This window comes from Myodes glareolus, chromosome 21 (assembly GCF_982192425.1).
Source record: "Myodes glareolus chromosome 21, mMyoGla1.1, whole genome shotgun sequence".
Classification (NCBI taxonomy): domain Eukaryota; kingdom Metazoa; phylum Chordata; class Mammalia; order Rodentia; family Cricetidae; genus Myodes; species Myodes glareolus.
In genome coordinates this window covers 48,009,601-48,027,444 of record NC_142046.1, presented here as the reverse complement: position 1 = coordinate 48,027,444, position 17,844 = coordinate 48,009,601, and the positions used below count along the sequence as shown (strand labels likewise).

Here is a 17,844-nt window from a genome sequence, read left to right as displayed (position 1 = left end):
CTTCCTGCCACCATCAGAAATCTAACACCTTCTATCAAGCTGTGATTGTCTGCTGACATGTGCTTCTAACTGTATTTGTGTTTCTTCATGAGAGTAGTAAAGATGCCATAAGCCACTTATCCTAATCACATTTGCCTTTATGACAGAGAAGTCAAGGCTGCCCTTGGAGAGGATAGTGTGCCTTTTCACACATAAATTTGTTGAAGACAAAGCTGTATTTTCTCTTAATTCTCACAGCTATAAGTATACGATATAATGAAGTGTGCAGATGTAGTGTTTGGTGAGACACTTCCTGTAAATAAAGATGGGTTAGCAGTTTGGAAAGGAAATATGAAGTGTACCATGTCAACTACCACGTAAACTGCAAAAAGCATTCCTCACAAAGGCTGAGTTTGTCCTACAAACCCTAAAACAAACTACTTAAAAAAAAAAAAACCTTGTATGGTTTGGAAACCATTGAAGAAGACTACAATTTCTTAATGTCTCTAATTAGTCATCCAACAGAGTAAGGGAAGCTGGAAGCGCTGTAGTAACAAACAAGCCACAACTCTCGTTGACATCTCTTGGTGTAGTGAAGATCTGGTTTTCAGTGGTGTCACCTGAGGGCATTGCTATGTAGTCAACTCCCTTGCAATGCGCCCAGGTGCCTGAGGAGAAACATAATCCATTTCGTCTTGTCCTAATTGAACCACTTCTTAGTTTTGCCACGAGAATGGGAGAAATCCAGGAAAAACAATAGTTTCAACAATATCTTTCTGTATTTATATACCTACTATGGCCATTACCACAATTCACATGCAGTTTACATTGGGCTTTGGGAGAAAAAGAGCCTGTGATGAGGTCCCTTAAAACACAGTCTGTCAACTTGTTGCTGTTGCTGCTTCTGCTGTTTTGGTTTGGTTTCAATTTTTCAGTTAGAGTATGCAGTGTAGCACAGGCTAGTCTAGAACTTAAGATTTTCTGCCTTTGCCTCTGCAGTTCTGCCATTATAGTGATGGGCCACCATGCTGAACACAATGAGAAAAAAACTTTTCTGATTCCTAGTATAGACAGCAACATTCAATGTTTTTGTTGCCATTAAAGTCCTGAAAAAAACATACTTCATGACTCAAGAAAACATCCCCAAACTTTTCTATGCATTTCATTTTTCACTTTAAAATACAGAGATGTGTACATTGATGTGAACAGTCACATTCAGTAACTCAACATTAACACCAGTGCCAGGTGTTTTCTTTTTAAAAACATTGATCATAACTGACAATAGGGACAGTGTTATTTCATTTGACCAGCACTAAACAACTTCAATGATATATATATATATGTGTGAGAGAGAGAGAGAGAGAGAGAGAGAGAGAGAGAGAGAGATGAAAATTACAGGTTTTAAATATTTTTTCGTGGGAGTTGTAATTGGTGTTTCACTTTAAGCTGTGATTGTTAGATTCAAATGTTTAAACAAAGAAGTAATTCACGTTTCTTGCCCAGCAGTGGTTACATCATAGTTTGAGTTTATACACACATTTCCTCTTATATTTGAATCTGCTGTTTTGCTGTTTATATTTTGGATTTTAAATTCAGATCCAAAGCTCTTGTGTATGAAAGGAAAGCACTCTACGATTCCGTTCGTTTCTTTCTTTTTGCTGTAACTAATGCCTGACGAGAAGCAAGCTTTAAGGGAATCTAATTTGACTCACTGTTCAAGGGTACAGTCCACCATTGCAGTTAAGTCATGGAAGCATGACATCGAGGCAATTGGTCGCACTGTGTCCATACTCAGGACTCTCAGAGTAGTTAATGCTAGAGTTCAGTTAGCTTTCTCCTTTCAATGAAGACCTGGATCCCAGACCATGAACTGGTGCTGCCTACATTCAAGGAAGGTCTTCAACTTCAATTAATCAAAGTAGAGACTCACTCTCAGCATATCCACAGTCACGATCCATATATATCAACATATATTATCCCTCAGAGTTGGGTCCAGGGTCCTGCCTGCTAGGCAACTGTAGGCCCCTCAGGATGACTATAAGAGCCATCACAGGCACAAAATATGCCCTGGACTAGAATTTGTTGACCTTAGCTTTTAAACCGTCTTCTCTAGAAGCCATGTAGTTACGTTTTCTCTTCTTTACTTTTAACCAGGTCTCTTAGGTGAGGAGCCAAGGGGGAAATAAGACAAACAGGATGAAAAGATGGCGACGCTGCCTCCCCCAGGACCGCAGAGTTTTGTCTACTTCACCAAGCAGTCTCTTGCCCTCATTGAGCAGCGCATTTCTGAAGGAAAAGCCAAGGAACACAAAGACGAAAAGAAAGAAGATGATGACGAAGGTCCCAAGCCCAGCAGTGACTTGGAAGCTGGTAAACAGCTGCCCTTCATCTATGGAGACATTCCCCCTGGCATGGTGTCGGAGCCCCTGGAGGACCTGGACCCGTACTATGCAGACAAGAAAGTAAGTTATTGAGACTTCAGTGATGGGGTTCAGATGACTTTATTCCATCCAAAGATGTGTGAAACCTAATGACTTCATATTATGAGCCTTATATTAAATACATATTAATATGCTGAGAATATGTTCTTTTTTATAGTATTTCATTAAAACTGGTAGTGGAATTGGCCTTCTTATTTGATTTGGTTTGATTAATTTCTTTGACATATTCAATAGAAAATCTGCCTTTTTAGGTATGGTATGATGAACACATCTCCTGTAATTTTATAGTTATGGTTATAATTTTTTACACTTATTTAGTAAGTAGGGTGCATGGATGAAGTCTCAACTTGGATTGAGTCCATTCTCTACTTTTACTATGTGAGGCCTAGTGATCAACTAAATTCGTCATCAGGTTTAGTAGAAAATTGCCATAGACCGTCTCTCGTGGAGACACTCAGACCAAGGGAAAACAGGACGAAGGGACAGGAGATTTCAGGATACGGCGAAGGAAATGACAAGCAAACACACTCGATGTAGTTGAATATGTTGCTGTGTTTTCACTTTAATTAGCCTAAGGCTTTTATACTTTTACAATCAAGGAACTTGGCAAAGGCATACGTCATCAGATCATAGAATAGAAACAAAGAAAAGGAACAGCACTGTCATTTAACAAGAACAGCAAATTTATGTGTCCATTGTCTATTCTAAACGTTAGTTGTGGTTGTTGCTCAAAGACATGATCTCACACTTCTCTGAGACTGTTTCACACCATTGATCTCAACTCTCTTCCTGATTCCCAAGCTCGGATGTTGTTATCAGTTTAGGCCTCTTCTGCCCACAGGAAAGGTCTTATAGGCCTTCTGTGTATGGGAATGGATCAAGGTAATTACCAGACTTTGGGGTCAGCATGGGGGCGTCCACCATCTGCTTTCTAATTGCAGCTGTACGTGTCTTCCCAGGCAGATGCCTAGTGGGGGCTGCTGTAACTGTTTCTCTGCAGAAGGCTTCTAAGGTTTCTCCCAGTAAGACTAACTCCTTCTGCTCTACATCATTAAGGAATTATCCTAACGATGACCCCAATTCCCAGAACTAGCTACTTCTTTAAAGGCTTTCAGCAGTTTCATTCATTGGAGCAACATGGTCTGTTGGCAAAATACGAGAATAGAACAAAAGAATAAGAAAGAAACAGCTTCAGCCGTGCCAGTGACAGCGAGGGTCGAGTCAGTGCAGATGGCAATTCAGGTGGCATCAGGACCACAGCTGATTGCCAGGGAACAGCCCAGGGCATAAACTCCATGGAGCACGAACCCCAATCCTCCAGCCTAAGTCCGTCCAGTCAGCATTTCTGCTACACCGGTGTGACAGCCGTGGATGTGGCAGAAAATGGTTTTACCTGCTGAGCTATCCTGCCAGCCATTCACAGTAATATTTAATTCCTGTGTGTATGTGGATTTAAAAATTCTTTTAAAGTTTTACTACAAATGAGTAATGATAGCATACATAAATCACTATACCTTAGTAACATTTTTTATTTTCTAGTGAGAGAGAGAACGGATTGGATTCGAGGTGAGGTGGGAGGGAACTGGGTGGAGTAGAGAGAGGGACAACAGAAATGAGTATATATCATGTTAGGAAAAAAATCTATTTGCAATAAAAAGAAAAGGAAATTTAAAAAACAAAGTTGCTCTTTTTATTCTTTTAAATTTTGATTGCAATGTAAGTTTGTCTTGCAAAGACTGTGTAATAACATAGTGGTTTAAACATTAGTTTTGACTCCTTTCTTTGCCGTTTATGACAAAATTCCTTGCCATGCATTTGTCAAAAGCCAGTTTGTCAAGACAATGCTTAACTCAAAAAAAAGATAGATTTCCACTACAAAAGACTTATGAGCTCATCTTCCCAATTTGATGAAAAAGATTTATTGTAAGAAGCTTGTTTATAATTGTATATAAAACTCAGTTTAAAAGTACAGCAAAAGAAAAAAATCACTGCTTTCTAGATAGCGCAAGCATTTTGCCTTCTAAGCACAGGGAATCATTATTTTGGCTTAGTGTTTTAGACTTAGTGTTTCTGAGTTCCTAGCCTAGGGTTGTTTTAATATGCTGAGCTTAACATTTTTTATTTGTTTAACTAAATGCAAAATTTATGAGAAATGTCACTTACCTTGCATCGGACAAAACACAATATATGTCTTCTTTTTATACCTTTATTGATTGTGGGTTTCACATCATGCATTCTGATCCCACTCATCTCCCTGTCTCCTCCCCTTCCTAAATCAAAACCAAATTTAAAAGAAAAACCAAATACCAAACAAATAAACAACACAAAAGCAAAACCAAAGAAGAAGGTGATCCTTGTGGTAGCTGTAGTGTGACCCATTGAAACATACAATTTACCCTTTCATCCACTCATCTTTACTTGCAAGTGTTCATTTCCTTGAGTTGTTGGTCTGGCTCAATGGAAACAAAATAGTTTAAGGATATTTTTTTATTTTAAAAATTTTAAACCAACTTTTAAAGCTGAATTTGCCCAATGAACTCCAAGATTGTATATTTTCAGTAAAGGAAGAACTGGGTTATATAGAAGTATATATTATTTTAAAAGTTTTTAATGAATGAACTTTTAAAAAAATTAAACATTATAGTTATATAAGTAGAATACGAGAATCGAACTGAGTAATTGGAAGGATGGGCCCAAACTGGGGAGACATCTCCATCATCAAAGTGCCTGCATTGCAGGAGGCCCTGTGTTTCAGCCCAGAACCCACATTATAAAGAAAAGTGGACATTATGGTTTATAACCCTAGCCCTGGGAAGTCAGATACAAATGTATTCCCCCATAGCCCACATGACAGTCAGACCAGCAGAATCTAAGAGTTACAGACCAGTGAAAGACTCTGTCTCATTTAAATCTAGGTCTCTTATACCGGAGAAATACAAGCGAAGTAGTTCTCTGGCCTCCACATTTGCATGTGCATCAGAACCCTTCGGCAATGCGTGCACAGGTGCACAAATACCAAAAAAAAGAAAAGGATATTTTCAACTCTGATATGCCTTACTTGTGAAAATTTTTTAACCCATTTTGTATTAACTTTGATAATTCTCAATAAGCTTTAAAAACTCTCAGGGTACTGTGGTAAAAAAAAAATCAGTAATAGTTTCTACTCAATCTTAAACTCTGTGTAACAGAAAAGAGAAATTTATTTTTAAAACCAATTTCAGTTATGACAAATGATTGTAATCATTGAAGGACTCTGGCAAAGGAAAGACTTAATGTTTTGGAAGCCTCTTCGACACACCCATCTCACTCCCCATGGGCTACAAGGGGCTGAGAAGAACAATGGCTGTCATCCAGCACATCATCACAAACACATTTACATCATGAGACTTTTTTGGTGACTTTATTTTGGGGCAATTCAGCATAAACTTTGTAGTTCATGATGCGTTGTGGCAGTATTTAAAGACTGGCCATGCCTACAAGTGAGTTATATACATCTTGGTGTACATACTTGCATATAGCTCAAGTCTTCATTTATTGAAAAGAGGAAACCTGGAAGTCCATTGACCAAAGTGACTGACCCCTGCTTGCAGGCATTGGAACTGCTTGTAGAGTTCCATGGCAGCCTTTCTTCTGCCCTGTGCCACAGTGTGGAGGTATGAACTTCTCACAGCATTGTGTTGGATGGAAATGCTGAAAATATGGTGTCATCCTGATTCTTCTTTTCTCCTGCAGACTTTTATAGTATTGAACAAAGGAAAGGCGATCTTCCGCTTCAACGCCACGCCTGCGCTGTACATGCTGTCACCCTTCAGTCCTCTAAGAAGAATATCTATTAAGATTTTAGTACATTCATATCCTTTCCAAAGTCTGGCTTCAGAAGTACCTCAGGATGCTGGGCTTGTTCCCGTCCTCGGACCTATATGTGGGCTCTTCTGCACCTTGAAAGTTCTTTATGGATTCCAATATAAATTATTCTCAAAATAAAGTGAGAGGGTGGTCTTATTAGCAATTTAGACTATGTTAATTTTATTTAGAGTATCAAAAGAAAAATCTATGCACCATTTCAATTAATTTCTAGAGAAAAGTTGTGTCTGCATTTCAATAAGTTCTTCCTTTGGTGGTGCTCCACATTCCTTGACTGGAGGCTACCTTATTCAGCATGCTGATCATGTGCACAATTCTGACAAACTGCATATTCATGACCATGAGCAACCCTCCAGACTGGACCAAAAATGTAGAGTAAGTGTGCATGGCTATATTTTTAAGGTAGGGCCAAATGATCATTTTCATGATTTCTTTATCATACTAGAAATTGAGATGTTAAGTGAGTCTATAAAACAATGTAGTTTGTCTTTTTGTGCATACAATTTTATTTCAGTTTTTCCTTTCCCCCCGTGTTAAATAATTGTTTGAATCATTAGATACCATTATTTTTATGAAGAGTGAACTTTTCATATCTCCTTTCCTGTTCAAAAACATGATATGCACGTCATGTCAGTGGCTCTCTTGTTCTTAAGCACTCTATTGGGATTGCCAAGGCAGATCTAACACCTTTGTTCTCAGTTCCTTAAGTACCTGTGTCTTCTGTGAGTAGCTCTCATAGGGACATTTTAAGAGTTCCTTGAAATCGCTTGTGTAGTATGTTCTGTGAGGTGGGGTGATCCACACACCAGCAGCATCCAGGAGATGCTTCAAAAAACTGTGAAGATTTCAATGAGATTTTATTCATTTCAACTGATTGTTTTCTTTAGATATACTTTTACTGGAATATATACTTTTGAATCACTCATTAAAATCCTTGCAAGAGGCTTTTGTGTGGGAGAATTCACCTTCCTTCGTGACCCTTGGAACTGGCTGGATTTTATTGTCATTGTTTTCGCGTAAGTACTCTCAATTTTTTTGAACTGGAAAATTTATGGAAGTCTCAGAACAGTATTCCAGTAAAAACAACTTTTGGTGGCTGATTTTTTTTTTGCATGCAATGACTATATTTAAAGGCAAATGATTTGTGTATATAAATTACTTATTCACTGTCATTTTTTTTTCAAAAAGCGTTGTCAATTCAAAACATGTTTAATGTAGAGATTATCTTTCTTCTTGCCCAGGACTTGAATTGGCATGTGTGCATACAGTGTCTATTAGGTTCACAGTTTTCTTAAGATTTCATTTAAAAACTTTATAGTGTGTGAGACACATGCTCAGTGCTTATTAAGAACTAAGCCTCAAATTTTAAACACAATGTCTGTATTCATGAGCTAGTAAGTAAATTAAAACAGGAAGTTATACTGCACACTGCTCAAACCGGTAATGTACTATAAAGCTATCACATGGGCACCATAGTCTGCTTTAAGTATCATTTAAAGTTATTTATATCTTTTTGAAAATGCATTTATCAGAAACATTTATAAATTCTCAACCTTAAGAAGTTCCTCTATTATCTTGAATTACAAAAGCAATTGATGTCTATCTGAGACCTTGTGACAATTCAGAAGGGTCTTAGATTTCTACTCTCGGGGTCCCTCATCCTTGCCCGCCTCCTCCCTCACCATGTTTCCTCCAATAGAAAAGCTGTAGCTCCATTGTCTCCTGTGGAGAAGAAAATGACAAGATGGATACCCTTCTCCTAGCTCCTCATTCTCTATTGTTAAATTCTTGGGTCACGAAGTTCAGACTTTTTAAGTACGCAATTCAGTGTTTTCTAGTATGTTTATAAATTGTACAACTATCACTGTTATCTAAATTGAGAATATTTTGCTCACTCCAAAAAGAAATCCTTCACTGATGACTAGTGACGTCCAAATGTAGACTCTTAGAAATACTATATTGATTTCGCTCTATGAAAACCTTGAATGATGAACATTTCATCTGGATGGAAATTGTTGAGTTTGGCTTCCTTTCCTCAGTATAGTGCTTTCAATGTTTTAAAGGAGATTAAAATTGTATATTACTATACTAAGCTGGTAATGGAAGCATTAATTGTTTAGGTAAATGAACCACATTCAAATACAATGTTTGTATTTTTATCAAACGATTCAAATCCATATATATTAGGTTAAATTAGGTTAGAAAAAAAATTGCCAAACTCCATATAGAAAATACTTAACAATAACAGCACGGGTGAGTATTATAGACTCTACCTAGATTCTGAATAACTCTGATTTAATCCTACAGGTATTTAACAGAATTTGTAAACCTAGGCAATGTTTCAGCTCTTCGAACTTTCAGAGTCTTGAGAGCTTTGAAAACTATTTCTGTAATCCCAGGTAAGAAGTGATTGACGTGGAGCATTAGGCCGCTCAACTCCAGCTGTTTGGGAGTTTTCTTTGTCTGTGTGTGTGTTGTCACTGTGTTTGTGTATAAACCCCCCATTGCAGATATGTGACAGAGTTTGTGGACCTGGGCAATGTCTCAGCGTTGAGAACGTTCAGAGTTCTCCGGGCATTGAAAACTATTTCAGTCATTCCAGGTGAGAGTGCGGTTAAACACAGGGGCTGACTTTGACCTTTAAGAAAAAAAGCAGTTCCTTCTAGAGCTCAAATCAAATTCCATTTCTTCCATTTTGCCTTGCAATCTTTATTTTAAAAGTCAGCTCTTGAGTTTAACCAGCTGCATGGGTCTTGGAGAAAGCAAATGACCACTTGGCTCACATCTCCACTTGAAATTTTTTCTCCTGCCAAAGGGCTGATTTTCCACCTTTTCAGGAAGGAAAATTTCAACTAATCAGAACTTTCTATCACGAAGAAGATAAGACATTTCCGCATGTGGGCAGTGCATGAAACTGTCTCATCTCTTTCAGCAAACTATTTTTTGTGTGAAAACTGCTTCAGTAGACGTTGTCACTGTGAGCTTCCATTCAGTTTCTTACATTTTTCGTTTCATTATGTAGAGGTAGTTTGTATGACCAACGTTTACTGAATTAGTGATTACAAAAGTTACATTTGTGAGTGGGTGTGGCTATGGTTTCAGCAACCACTATACTTAGCTAGTGAATCTGAAGATTCTTTGTTTCACTAGTTTTAACCACTTGCTGAAATTCATAGAAACAACTTGTGCAGATCCACACTTTTGAACCAGAGGACTTCTCTGGTTTCAATTCAAAACCATTAACTTGACATAATGCATGCATTCCTAGTAAGGCTTATGTTCTGATGGTGTTTCTCACTCAGAGTCTTTATGCCATTGTGAATGTGCTTTTCTCCCTTACATTTTAAGGATTGAAGACCATCGTGGGGGCCCTGATCCAGTCAGTGAAGAAGCTTTCCGACGTCATGATCCTCACTGTGTTCTGTCTCAGTGTTTTTGCGTTAATTGGACTACAGCTGTTTATGGGCAACCTAAAGCATAAATGTTTCAGGAAGGAACTTGAAGAGAACGAAACATTAGAGAGCATCATGAATACCGTTCAGAGTGAAGAAGAACTGAAAAGTAAGAATGCCCCTGTTGTTCCTATCAGGTAGAAATAACACCAAAAGTTCGACTCTCTTCTAACAATGCAGGGGGGTTGAATTTTAATTATTTTGAAGGTATTCTAATATACCATAAAAAATTGTCAGTATGAGAATTGTTGTCATTTTTAGAAGTATTATTATAAGTACTTATTTTCCTTGGCTTTCTACTGAGTCTCTGTGTAGAAAGCTGGGTTAGTTCCATAACAGTGAATTTCTACACGATGAAGATTCCAGTTGCTAGGGATTAATAATGACACACACTAACCATTGGATCTATGTATACAATATGGATTTTATTCTATAGTTGTATTTTTATAAAGACACTGATTAATTATATAATGTAATATGCCGGGCAATTCTATTTTGTATTTAGATTACAATTAGAACAATAATATCTTATAGCTACATTAATGGTAATAATGATAGAACTATCACTATCAAGATATGTATCTATTGATAATATTTAGGTAGATTTTTATAAAACAAAACAACAGTTTTATCAACACCATTCTCATAATGATGATATTTTATCAACTCGAGTTTTATAAATAATGATAAATTTAAAAGGCTTTGTAGCACTTCTTGATAGTATCCTCATTTATGATTGATGGAGTCGGCAAAGACTAATTCAGAGGAATTTCCCCCTTAGCAGAAGAAGATGTGTACAGAATCTCAGAAGTCTGTTGGATACAAAGCATATGCCAAACATTTCATAATATGCACACTGTACATTCATTAATGGTTTCCCCATAGACTGTTTTTCACAGGGGCTATTGATGAACAAGAAGCAAAAATGAAGTCAGGTTGTATCCATCTTGACACCTGGATAGTGTCTGTGTGACATGCCTAGTTACCTTAGGGCATAAAATTCCAATCTGATCTCAGGATGAGGTAGAAAACAAAAAACCTTACCAGCTTATATCCCTTTTACCCAAAAAGAAATTGAAATTTCCTTAGATATGAGGGAATTTACCTTTTACTTATTCTAGATGTTTTTAAATACTCACTGACGAAGTAAAAGCAAACCAAGCCTACCTCAGATGGTGAAAGAGTGTAAGGGAAAAGGAGTACAGGTGGGGCTGATGGGAAGAAAAGCAACAGTTCCATAGTAAACTGGGCAGTACGTACTTCATCACTATCATAGTTTATTACAAATATGTTTTCTTCCTTTTATCATTCTGTAATTTTCCAATTTATGATATTTATAATCAATATCTTCAGTTTCCAATTTCTAGAAAATATTATTTCTTAATTTTTTTGTTATTGAAGTGGTGAATGCAATAAATATTTGTCCACATTTGTATTCCTTTTTTAAAATTCAATTTGCAATTCTTACCTAAATTTAGGTACTTTAGCACTTATAACATTACCACTCCTTTTATTCTGAGCCTTAGCCTCTTCTGAGTTCATAGCTTGAAAGTCTTTCAGACCTTGGTTAAAAAAAAAGTCTTCAAACACATTTTTATTAGAATTTATTTGAGCAAAGAATGATTCACGAAACCAGTTGACTTGGGAAGGAGAAGACGTTCAGACAGTTCAGTCCATCAATTAGGTGGGCTCTATTTACATACAAAGAAAATGGTCATGACTTAGAGAAACAGCTTCTGGGTTACAGGTCAACAATTGCCTGATATGGCTGTGGTCTGATCAGTTCACAGTGAAGTTCAGCTGCTGTGCTTGGTTAAGACACAGCTGCTTGACGTAAGGGTGGATTAGTGATTGTTTGTTTCTATACATTTGGTTGCAGTTCTTTGTGTATGAAGATAATATTAAGCCAAATTTGATTTAACACTTTTCGTTTAACGCTTTTAGTCAAGTCCTAACTTTCAAAGTTTAGCTGAAATCATGGGTACCAATACATTCTTCTGTCACCATGCCAACAAGGTTATTGGGCCTCAATTTGGGATTCAGAATTCCCAACATCTGGTCACATTACTATTCCTTTCTGCACTCATGGCATTTTCATTGCTTTTACTATAGTGAGATCATTTGGTTCATAATTGATCACTGCATAGAGGCAATTAAGACTTTTGAGCAAAGAAAGTATATAAAGAAAATTATTTTTATGTCTATAAGGAAACAGTACAGGGCAATAATACATATTGCATAACAGAAGTTCCTACAACTGAACTGATCAAAATCTAATGTACAAAAATTACCCTAAAGCAGACATTTTTAAACATTAGTTTTCTTTTTATTTCTTATATTTCTTATATCTCCCATTTATTACTTATTTATGTACTTATTTTTATAATCTGGAGATTGAGCCAGGACCTCACAAATGTTAGGTAAAAGCACTACACACTGATTTCTATCCCTAGGCACACTGAAGAGCTACCATTCCAAATATATTTATTGAAATGTGGTAGATGTTAGTTCTTGCTTACCAGCATGTAGTTCAAAGCAATCTCGTTACTTAAAGAAGTTATCTGGACAGCTATGACATTTACAGTACAGTTATCTATTGTAGCCAACAATGAAGACACTAGTCATGAATGTATTTACATATATGTTCATCTAGGGAAGGAATGTTCCACACAAATATATGCTTTAGATGGTTATATACCAACACCTACTGGTAAAATTTAGATGACTACTCTAAGGCTCGGTTGCCTATTGGCTATGTACTAACATCTATATTGTTAGAATTCTTTATCTATATTGGTCATTCATTGAAATAAAAAGTTGTTCATGGATGTGATGGGATGAGAATTATATCACTAAATCGTCTTGTACCCTGGAGGATGACATTATAAGTTACCAAAAAGAAAGCATGACATTTACCAAGGTTCCACTACGGAATCACTGCATGGTTAGAGGCTACTAAGAATTAAGAGATTAAGGATATACATTTGTTTCAGACTTTCTACTTTGATGCTGTATTATGCAAGTTCTGATATAATTTAACTACAAAATCATCTACAGGTTTTGAATATTGTTATACTTAGAAGAAGAATCCAAATATGTGATTCTGAAAACCCAACCCTAAAGAGAAGACATTTGCAAATTGAACAGTTTTCTTGATATTTCCTACTTTCAACTTTTAAAAACCATTTTGCTCTGCTATGACATAAGCAAGGTACAAGGGGCAAAGTTTTTAAGAATGGAAGCTTGGTATGAATTAGGAAGTTATTAAAGACATCCACATTTAACACCAGATTTACTTTATTTTAAATACATCTTTGTTTTCTCCATGAGGCACACAACAATATTTGTCTGACCAGATACCACCCATCATTTAATGTGGATAAAATGACATAGATTAGCAATTTTAGTGCTGCCCATCTGAGCTAGTATAAAACAATGAAAAAGCTTTTATTTTATTTAATTAATTATTTTTATTAGATAAGATTTATTTTTTTAATTTTTGTTTTTCTCTGCTCCCCTCCTTCCCTCTCCCTTCCCCTTCTCCCCTCCCTCATGATCCCCATGCTCGCAATTTACTCAGGAGATCTTGCCTTTTTCTTTCCTTCCCATGTAGATTAGATCTATGAATATCTCTCTTAGGGTCCTCATTGTTGTCTTGGTTCTTGGTTCTTGGTTCTTGGTTCTTGTAAATTTTAGGCTAGTGTTCTTTGCTTTATGTCTAAAAGCCACTTATGAGTGAGTACATATGATATTTTAATTATTTTGCTTAATGTTGAGGTATTAATTTATAAAGTGTAGTGATTTCATCGCCATTAGAGCTGAATAATCCATATCTGTCTAATTGATGCAATGACAAATGCCCTGGTATCTTGGAAATTTATGTGATTTCTAAAACACATTCTAATAATTTAGCCATAAAGACAGAACTAAAAGTAAGCCTGAAATTATGTATTACCTGACAGCACTACTTGGGTACTTTATAAATCAACTCAGTTCTCTGTTTTTCTTGATATAAGAACAGACACCATTTTGAGATGACTAATGGGCCATTCTTTCAAGAAATAAAATGAAGTTAAAGTTTAAAAACTAATAAATAAATGAATAATAATAACACAGCAGACTCCAAGAAAGCACAGCTGCTTTCACTTACTTAGTGAGTCAATCTAGATTTTAAAAGTTGGTAAAGTTTTAGAAAAATGTGTTACAAGTAATTCTCTTTTTATCTTATCCAGTTCTATCACACATAAAATTTCTTTCACAAGGTCTGTTTTGTATGGGACCCCCCACGACCCTAAAAATCCTTTAGCTATTTGTGGTGTTCTATTAGTAGTTCTCAGTCTGAAACAACTACCTGTTTTACTACAAGGCAAGGGTTACCATCACAGAACAAAACATCCTCACACAGCAAAGCTTTCTGCTGGGAGGGGACAAAATTTAATTTAACCATGTAGTGAAGCAAGGTTTAAAAGACATTAGATAGAACATTAAAAAATTAAGCTATGTGAGAAGTGAGTTTAAATAAAACATTAGCGCTAATGTACTCTAACTGAACCAAGAGCAACATTTTTGTCATCGTGAATATTAAAAATGAAAGCAAAGGCTCTGTAGTGGAGTAAAGCACGTGGCTCTTGCTCAGTTCTGAAAGCCTCACTCAGAGAGCTCTGGAAATACAAACACACCTCAGGAGGGTCATGAGGAAATGGAAGTGCCGTCTCAAGAAAGGTCAAAGACTTTAATAAGTAGTTAAAGTATAACTACTTTTTATATAAGGATAGGACAGAAACAAATATACATACATTTTTCAATATTATCTATTTCAAATGACCCATTATATGAGAGCTTATTGTATGTTTTTCTAAATATTACAAAAAGCAATCAGGTATCAAAAATTAAAAATATCAAACTCCAAGCAACAACCCCCTTTAATATTCTCTTTCTGCCAATAAACTACATAGTTGGCACTCACTAAAGCATATAACAGTCAGGCAAAGTGGCCAAGCCTATAATCCCAACACTTAGTACACAGAAGACAGGATTGCCTCAAACTCCGTGCCATCGTGGCCCATATACTGAGTGTCAGGCTAGTCAGGACTACATTAAACCAACCAACCAACCCACCGACTCATCCCACAGACAAAAACCCCAAACAGTCAGAGGTGATAAAACATGACCACTCTCCCAGCACTTGGGAGATACAGACAAAAATATCAGGAGTTCAAGATTATCTTCAGGAAAACAGAGTTCTAGGTCACTCTAAACTATATATGACACTGACTTAAAACCCAATCAGACCCTTCAAGTCAAAGCAAAAATTTAAAAAAAAAAACTTATACAAAAAAATTAGGAAATACATTTACTGCACAGGAAATCATAATAAGTTTTTGTAATATGAGCATTATCATACTGAAATGGCCCTGAGGTGTTGTGGCATTTCATTTGTATTTTAATAATAAAACATGCCTGAGGATCAGAGGGTAAAATGGCCCCAGTGGTCAGCCTTACAGACCAGGTAGTGGTAACACACGCCTTTTATCCCAGTAACCACACTAGTTTGCTGCAGAAACCAGTCGGTGCACGCCTTTAATCCCAGTGGTGCACGCCTTTAATCCCAGCCCTAGAGAGAATTGTAGAACAGAAGGAAACAACTCTCAGTCTCAGTCTCATTCTGAGATTCCTGCGGGCAGGACTGCCATTTTCAGACTGAGGTCCAGGTGAGAGCTAATGGCTGACTGTTTTGCTTCTCGGCTTTTCAGGTTAGTTTTATTTATGAAGATACAAGTGAAATGCCTTTACACTGAAGATCTTAAGGCACCAGCATTAAAACAAAACTTCTTTGGAACAATACATAAAGCTGTCTTCACTTTCCAAAAACTTGCGATCACTTTTATCACTACGTACGCTTAATATTTAAGGTCATCACACAAATGTAAAACAATATAAAACACATGAATGTTTCATTTAGATGAAAACTCAACAGTCACTTATTCTTAGTGAAATTTTCGTTATTTTAACAACATGAAAGTCATTAAAGATGTTCACGAGAAAACGTGCCCTGGGTGGGTATGACAGTCATACTGACAGTCATACCTTTAAAAGTCACACTTTTAAAGGTGAGTGGGAAGTCGGGAAGAAAAAGGATAGTATGCATAGGCCATTGAGCTGCAAAGGGTATCTAAATAATAGAGCACGGCTCTTATTTTCACTGTGGATTTTGATAAGGACTTTTGTCCTAGATATACAAATAGTTGGGAGGAGATATATGGCTCTCAAGGCAAGAGAGACAGAGAGAATGGAATCGTGCAGGAGAGTCAAGTCTTTGAAAAAGAGAGAGAAGAGGGCAGAGACATCTCCCTTGAAGAGCAAGAAAATACGAAGGGACAGTCCGTACAGTCAGCGGGACTGCTCAAACTCAGGGGCTTTTCTTTTCTACAGAGATGTAGGAAATGGAGTGATGGGTTGTGGAGTACATTGCAAAAGCAAGGAGGGATTCGCAGAGGGTTTTGAGCAGAAAGCGCCATAGGATCAAAGTGGGGACTGGTTGATCAAGTCTGTGTTGAATGCTAATTTGACAAAGAAGCTCACTTATTGGAAATGTAATTGTTCACTAGCTATGAGAATTTCTCCTCCAAAATTCAGTCATTTGGAAAATGGGTATTTGCGTAGGTTGGAATTCTGCTAGGTTACTATGGTAAACAGAAAGATGCATGGAAATTGAAATAGTCCTAGAGGAAGATGATAATGGGTGTCTATAAATTTAAGCTGGACAAAGAAAGGGGTGAGTGTAACAGCAGTTGCTAGATCCTGAGAGTTGATGCAACAAGGGGAGCAGCCTTCTTGAGGAGATGGCTAGCAAAAAAGCCACACAGGAGTCCCGAACACAACACCCTTCAAATGCTTTCTTGATCCTGTATACAAGCAGAGTTTTTAGAGAGCTGAAAAGCAGAATTTTCAAAATTTATCAAATACAAAAACTCACCACATAAACAGAATTTATGGTCCCCCTGGTTATCACTTGCTATGATAATGTGGATGTTCATGAAACACCCTTTGCTGCTACAGATGAAAATAAACTCTGCATTTCTGACCTAAGCTTCCAGCAACTCCTGAGCAATACAATCTGTGTTGAGCTAAGTAGGACGCTTTATAAGAAAAAGTGAACAGTTGCAGCTTTGCATGTTTGACTTCTTTTACTACCACAGTATTTCACCTTGGGTATATTCATTCTTTGTTTCCTTGTGCTTTGAAATAATATTAAATTTTACTTATGTACGGTATTTTACACACATATAGTATTTTTTTTTATATTCACTAGTTGGTAGAGATTTCTGCCACTTGTCGGATTTGTGATCATTATGACCAAATGTCTGAAGCAACAACCTAAAGGAAAGAAAGATTCACTGGGCTTTTGGCTTCAGATCTCTCAGGGTGTGGTCCTTGATTATAAAGGTTATCAGTTGATGGTGGGCAGACCGTCTTAGCAGCAGAATCATGCTAGTCAGAGATGCTCAACTCTTAACTACCAGGAAGGAGAATAATCTATAAGAGCAAGGGGAGAGAAGATACAACAGGACAAATTTCCCAGTGACTTATTTCTCCTAACAAGCCCCACAGACCACATTCATCCACCTTTCTACAGTCAGTTCAAGATTTTAGTGCATGAATGAATTAAACCAGTCTTTAGGTCAGAGTCTCATTACCTAACTGTCTTTGGAAACACTTTGAGGCACACAAAGAAATGTGCTTAATCTCATAAGCATCCTTGATCACTCAGTAGTGTCGTGAACATGAAATGTTTATATGTACCTGTTTCTTCCTTTTTTTTGACCTAGACCAAATCTCATGTATCTCAGAACTGGCACTGAATTCCCTTTACTTATAACTTTGAACTTCTGATTCCCCATCTCTTAAGTGCTGGGGTTAAAGTATGACCCACCATACCTCATTTATGCAATGCTGTGCATCAGATTTGGGGTTTCATGTGTGCTGGACAAGCATTCTACTCACTGAACTCCGTTCACAAGTCTTGAAATCTATTTTAAATTCTCACTGTGTAGCCTGTGGTTAAATTCATGAGTCATGGTTGTATCGGCTCATGAATCACTTTCAGA

The 17,844-nt window shown here is 36.9% G+C and overlaps 1 protein-coding gene across 2 annotated transcripts in view; it reads left to right on the top strand.

Moving 5' to 3' along the window:
- The window catches only part of Scn9a (sodium voltage-gated channel alpha subunit 9), a 142,595-nt gene that overhangs the window by 61,596 nt on the left and 63,155 nt on the right, over window positions 1-17,844 (top strand). For both annotated transcript variants that reach the window (XM_087900030.1, XM_087900029.1), the window contains exons 2-7: window positions 2,134-2,441; window positions 6,153-6,271; window positions 6,570-6,659; window positions 7,172-7,300; window positions 8,592-8,683; window positions 9,633-9,845. In XM_087900030.1, coding sequence (XP_087756156.1) covers window positions 2,184-2,441; window positions 6,153-6,271; window positions 6,570-6,659; window positions 7,172-7,300; window positions 8,592-8,683; window positions 9,633-9,845 — 901 coding nt within the window. In that variant the 5' untranslated portion in view covers window positions 2,134-2,183. The remainder of the gene's footprint in view (window positions 1-2,133; window positions 2,442-6,152; window positions 6,272-6,569; window positions 6,660-7,171; window positions 7,301-8,591; window positions 8,684-9,632; window positions 9,846-17,844) is intronic.